Source organism: Stomoxys calcitrans, chromosome 1 (genome assembly GCF_963082655.1).
Source record: "Stomoxys calcitrans chromosome 1, idStoCalc2.1, whole genome shotgun sequence".
NCBI classification, from domain to species: Eukaryota; Metazoa; Arthropoda; class Insecta; order Diptera; family Muscidae; genus Stomoxys; species Stomoxys calcitrans.
In genome coordinates, this window is record NC_081552.1 from 76,759,879 (window position 1) to 76,766,649 (window position 6,771).

The 6,771-nt window shown below is 39.3% G+C and overlaps 1 protein-coding gene across 1 annotated transcript; it reads right to left on the reverse strand.

The window, feature by feature from the left end:
• Positions 1–870: 870 nt before the first annotated feature.
• LOC106086825 (NADH dehydrogenase [ubiquinone] 1 alpha subcomplex subunit 9, mitochondrial) lies at positions 871–2,765 on the reverse strand. Its single transcript, XM_013251639.2, has 4 exons — positions 2,609–2,765; positions 2,014–2,452; positions 1,589–1,954; positions 871–1,533 (listed from the first exon to the last, which is right to left on the reverse strand). The coding sequence occupies exons 1-4, from the start codon at positions 2,646–2,648 to the stop codon at positions 1,140–1,142; spliced, it is 1,239 nt and encodes a 412-aa protein (XP_013107093.1). The 5' UTR covers positions 2,649–2,765; the 3' UTR covers positions 871–1,139.
• Between the last annotated feature and the right edge of the window lie 4,006 nt (positions 2,766–6,771).

Here is a 6,771-nt window from a genome sequence, read left to right on the forward strand (position 1 = left end):
CGCGGCGTCCGGTCTTTTGGACCGGAACGAGCTTACTCACCTACAGGAGCTTGACGAGGATCGCCACACCCACATGAAAATGTGGCTACAACAACACGACACAATTAATCTATTTATGTGTCCACCAGACCACTCTAGAAGCATCTAATAGTTGGATGAAGACGGAAAGTTGTTTTCACAACACAGAAATATGGTGGCAAGCTGTAGGCCATAATTATGCACCTTAATAAAAAAAATTAAAACAAACATTACAAAAGCAACACTAAACATTTTTGTAAACTTTTTTAGCAACCTTTATAATTTCGTTTGCTCATTTTTCCATTTTATGCTCTTTTTTCCAAAAAATAATAGTCAAATGTGTAGCCAAAATAAAATAGCTGGCGCAAAACCGCTGTTTTCGGAAATTCAAAATTCCCTCTGCCAAATTTTTTCTCTCCCCATTCAATCAGAAAAGGAGGATTTTATTCGAGGGTGAAATTAATACCCTGGAAGTTTATTCCCAAGTCAGTTTCAGATAGGAAAGCTAATTATTGAGCGATCTCTATAATGTCCTACTGGGAAAGATTATACGAAATGTAGGTGTGAATAGGCATAGCAGACTATTCGCAAGGCAACACATGCTACTCGCCTATGCCGCCAACAAAAATATTATTGGTGGCCGACCCATAATCAGGAGCAGTAACTGCCACCTTCGCAAATTTCGAAAAAGTGTGAGTAAAAGTGATTCTAGCATAAATCAAGATAAAACACAGCGAACCCGGGCAAACAGAGTAAGTTTGGAACTGTATTTAAATTTTTGAAAAAATCATCGAATCATTAATGATTGTTTTATTTTACCATTTTTCCGTTACATAAATAAAAGTTCCTTAATAAAGTATGAAGTGTTGCACTCATTTTCTATTTATTTTAACTTTTTTTAACATTGGTTAAGTTTTTTGTTACGGCTTGTGTAATTTTTCCAATCCATTGTTTTGGAATATGTTCTCAATTTCATTAAAATATTCTTCACTAAAAATACCATACCACAGCGAACGCACCACCAAAACGAAAAAAAGTAATTCACGGAGACGCAAACGCTTTCCTTTTAAACGACGAGTAGATACAGTCGCCTCTGTGTCATGGTGGCGTGATGGATTGTTTTATGCATCAATTCTTTGTTCCTCGCGTGGTGTAATGGTTTTTGGGAGTGCAGGTTTTTCGAATTCGTTAAGATCTGCATCGTAGTACAAAGCAGCACGGTATGGACGCAATTCCCATGGTACTTGATTTTCCATAGGTGTCAATTGCACACCCAAATCCTCCAATGTAGGTACGTTTTGCAGTACCTTGTCGGTCACACATTCAAGTTCTACGCGTTCCAAATGCAGACCACCAACAGGTGAACCAGGACAAATCATTTCTGTAAGTTTGGTTTTCAACACAAATGTTGGATCGAAACGCATGTCGTAGCGTTGGTATCCCCACCATTCAGCATCCTTACGCATAATGCGATGGAACCAGTCCACCAATTCGCTCAATTGATAACGTTTGGGACTGCAAAATAATATTCATTAAAAAAGGGTATTTATGTATAGCCTGGAAAATTTACCCAACGGCTTGGTAAACTTGGCCAGCTGTTTCTGGATCCTTGGCACAGTTAACAATAGCTTGAGCCACATCTGAAACATAGACGGGCTGTTTGACTGTACGTTCACCTTTATGCCACAATGGTACTGATCGGAATTGGCGACGCCATATATGAGCGTAATAACGCAAGAAACGATCCTCTGAACCATAAATGTCCGAGGGTCTAATTATGGTAGCGCCTGGAAACTCTTCACGCACAGCTTGTTCGCCCCAATATTTGCTGCGCAAGAAGTTGCTGCCGCCTTCAATAACATGACCCTTTGGGTTTGGTTCAGCATTCAGAGCGGAGACATGGATCAAACGATCGACTCCCATTTCTCGGCAGATACTGCAAATAGAGGAAAAAATATATAGAGAAATATTGGACCTATATAGAAAAATGCTTACCGTGCAATACGACGTGCTCCGTCGACATGGACATCATTGAATTTGAAATTTTTGGTTTCGTATTCCCTACCCACAAGATTGATAACTACATTAGAGTATTTAACAGCTTTGCGGATGGCCTCTTCATCCTCCAAATGATAGAATTGAAACAATACTTGACCCAAATCACCGCACACTTTTAAGCGGATAGCTTCAGAATCTTCACCACGATAAGGCAAAATCATCTGTGTGCCCGATTTGCCCAATTTATTACACACATAACGTCCCAGAAAGCCAGTACAACCGAAAACTGTGGCCACAATACCATTGAAACTGCTCCTTCCACCGGTACCGCGCTTCATTGCACCCAAGTTGGTGGTTTTCAATGGACGTGGACTGTCACTAGAATAGTTGGCCGTTCGCAAACACAACACTCCCAATGCGCCATTGGCATGTTGTTCTGAAGTAAGCCGTGAAGAAAATAAGGGGCATTAAAATCGAGAAGAAATGTCTAAAAACGTTAGGACTTTGCCAAGTTACATAATTTTATGTTAAAATATCGGTCTGGCTCACAAAAGATTCATTCATTACATGAAAGCCGATTTAGGTAACTTACTTGCCATCTGGACATTCCTCGTTAAGATAAGCGAGGCCATTTTAACTAGAATAAGCTACGCTTCGCCCAAAAATATGGAATCTTTTTACCGAAGATTTTATTTATCGACCCTGGAAAACCTCTGTGACGGGCCAGGATGACAGTAATATCAAATTGACAGCCAACAAAAATGATGCCACATGCACTTAAAACAAAATCATAAAATTCATCGAGTAAAGAGCGTGGCAACCTTGCAATGTTCCTACCATGATATAATGACCAGGTAGAATACTGCAGATTGCTGAGTACTTAGTTTCCCGCCAAGTGCACTATCTGTCAACGAGTTTTGATCGTGTGTGTGCAATTTGGTTAAGAACACATAAACTCAACCAACGAACAAGTTGACATAACTACCAGGTAGTGTGCCGTTAACAGTTGAGTACAATTTTTTGTCGCGAAGTGCACTATCTGTCAACATGTTTTGGTTGTGTGTGTGTATTATTGTTAACAACCATAGCAAACAACAAAAAATGGCGCGAACTAGTAACATACACAGAATCAGAGTTCCACTTCACTAATTTTGACAGATAGTGTACTCAATATTTTGTTGTTGGGCAACTGCCACTACCTGTAAATTAATATATCTTGCATTATTATTAACTAACAGCTTTTTAGAATCCCGTTGTCAATGATAATAGATAATAGTTTTACTTATTTTATGCCAAACAAAGGCTGATATTACGTCCTTTTTTACGGAAAATTTCCGAAAGTCGTTCTTTCGGTGGTTTGACAAGGTTGATTTCTTTGAGTTTCTTTAGCCAAAATGGTGCCATTTATATACAAAAAAAAATTATATGGCATCAAACAATATATCAGCTGCTTATGAGCATGTATGTTTTTGCAATTTCAACCAAAAACCCACCCCCTTCGTAATTAATATATAATGAAACACAAAACAATTTAAAAAGAGACAACTGCAGAATTTATTTGTAAAAATAATTAGATTTTGCAGTATTTTCACTGTTATAAGTAAAATAAGCACAACTTTCCAAAAGCCTTTGTTAGCATCTTCCACTTTTATCCAAATATTGTTGTTGTAATTGCAAGACCAAAAGTGCAACACATTCTTCCACAAACCTTTTTATTTCGTACAGATTGATTGAGTTGTGAAAGAAATATTTATTTTCCTTTCGAGAAAGAATACTTTCTTATTTATGCATCCACAAACACCTTATTTTTTTCCAACCAGAGTACATGTGGGCAACATCACTAACACTAACAGACACTCAGTTACAATTAAAAGTTTGACGATCGCATTTATTTTGCGTAAGAAAATGACTTGTTGCACAGCGACTGTGGTTGTGCTCTCAATGGGCGTCACGAAATGTAAATTTTCCCTAGATGAAAAAACAAGTTATGACGAAACGAACACATTTCGGCAAATTTTTCCGTTTGTTTTTTTTATATGGAGTTTCAACGCGAAAACCGAACACAATACCGGCCTTAAGTCGTTCAAATTTAGTGACGCCTGCCCACAATGTAGGCGCCTAATTTATGCCTCACGCAAGTTGATTACCAAAATGCAAATGAATTTACAATTACTGATATGGTGCAAATCCTGGCTTGGCTTCACTTATTCAATGAATCCTGTACTAGCCCCTGGGCTACTCAGAAAAAATTCACCGCACTTAACGTCATATTTTGACTATCCCTACAACTTTGCTACGATTCGACACACAGCCTAAATAAAGATAAACTAACCATTGAAACCAATTTAACACACAAAATAATGCCTGCAATGGTTGGCATTTTGATTTTTTTGTAATTTTCCTCACTATAAACAGAGTACTATTTTCCGCCAATTTTTAGCCAAAATTTCGTCTAAATTTTTTATATGGAGTTTGATAGCTTTCCGTTTAAAAAGCTGGACACAATACTCAGCTTAAGCGAAAAAATCCGCTTAATGCCTATTATTGTCTTTTAATTTTCACACGAACAATTGTCAGAACGCACTGTGCAAAAATGGTGACTAAGATAATGCGAACCATGGCATAACTACCAGGTAGTGTCCCCTAAACAGCTGAGTACAATTTTTTCTAGCGAAGTGCACTATCTGCCAACGTGTTTTTGTTGTGTGTGTGTTTTTTAGTTGAGAAATATGCCACACACAAACAATGAAAAATGGCACAAACTATTAACATATTCAAAATCAAAGTTGCACTAATCACTGATTTTGACGGATAGTGAACTCAATACTTTGGTGTTGGGCAACTGCCACTACCTGTAAATGAATATATTTTGAGTGGTACTGAGTTCTATGAGCAAAATAGTAGCGACATGTCGCTGCACCAAGATAAATTTCGCACAATTTTAATTGCAAATGTAATTAAATACCCACGAAATGGGCCGAATCAAATCTGCTTCAGTACTGTTGTCTTTTTTGTGTGTTGTTGTTTGACTTTTTTGTGTTCTCAAAAAGAAAAGAGCCCTTTAATAAGCATTTTCGCTGTGAATGAAGTCAATACAACACGGAAAGAAAAATGTTCATGATATTTATGATTTTATCGTAACATGTTGTGCGCTCTAAAAACTGTAAAGTAACCTCTAAAAAGAAATTTGAAATTAGGAATTCCGTGCTACTTACAAAATGCTTGTTTTCAATACCACTCCCCCAAAGACGGTTCATGTCTGGTATTGTGTCTCCACTTAAGTGCCGGTATCTGTTAGACGCGAAAGCCGGACAATGACAAAGGAAATGCTCCCACGCCTCATCATCTTCCCCGCATGCCCTACACATTCTATCACTTGCCACACCGATTTTAAATAAGTGAGCTCGTAGTCCTATGTGTCCCGTTATGATACCAATAGCTATACTGACCTCCTTCTTACTTCCTTTCAATAATAGACTCGTCTTCTCGAGATCTGGATCCCCCCATACGATTTTCGCCGTCCTACCGACCGTTTCGCTGTTCCACAATGTTGCATGCGCATTCGTCGGCCACTCCCTTAACTCGGGCAGTCCTCTGGCCTTTACCACCAAATAGTCTGCCCTGTCATTCCCCGTTACTCCGTTATTGCCCGGCACCCAAACGATGCGGATTTTGCCATCCTCAGATATGGCATTAATCTCCTTTTTACACTGCAAGACCGTCCGCGACCTTACCGTCCTGGTTGTTATTGCCCTTATGGCAATTTTACTGTCGGTAAAGATGTTCACAATCCACATCGCCTCAACATGTTCTCAGTTGTCTCTGCTCTCACTCCCATGTCGTCTACTAAAGTTTCAGTTTGGACATGGGTTTTTGAGTGAAAGTTTTTTTTATGGCGGAGTCAATAACGCTATCGACCTTTACGCAGAAAAGCTTCAAGGAGGCACGTTTTGCCGCTCTGGTAATCCTATTGTATTCCTTGAGCCGTTTGTAATAAACATCCCAATAAACTTCTGCTTTTTACGACGTGCTCTGTTAAAAAGTCTGCGGACCTCTTTCCCAATATTGGGAATCTCCTCGGTCATCCAGGGTTTTTGTTGGGCTGATTTCCTTTCCCGAAGAGGACAACTATCTTCGAAGGACCCTACCAGTGCAGTCATAATCCTGCTGACATTTTTGTTAATGTCTTCTATTCTTGGACAATCTAAATTATCTTGCAAAAGACTTCTTCTGAGTAGTCTTCCGAATTGTGTCCAGTTGGGTTTCAACTTATTCCGAAAGCTTATCGGATTCGGCTCTGGCCGTGCTAATGTAAACCTAATGTAGCGATGGTCAGGTAAAGAGTGTTCCATGGAGACCAACCAATCCGATTAGATTTTCCGAACATATCGTCACATCTAATACCTCCTCCCTAATCCTCTTAACAAAGGTAGCGTTGTTACCAATATTAAGTGTTTTTAGGTCGTTAGTATTCAAGAACTCTGCCAGGGCTTGGCCTCGCTTATTAGTGCTGGTACTAGCCCACGAAATGTGGTGAGAGTTCGCATCGCACCCTATTAGTATCTCGTTTCCTGTCTGTTTTGCTTTCCTCACGAGCCGTTGTAGCTCCGACGTGGGTGGCGGTGTCGGAGAATTGAAAGGCAAATAAAGTGATTAAGGGTATGCTCCACCGTCTCCCTGTCTCACCACTGTTGCATTCGACGATGACAACTCTGGGGAAAATATTTAATTTAAATGTTTATGACAAATAACGCA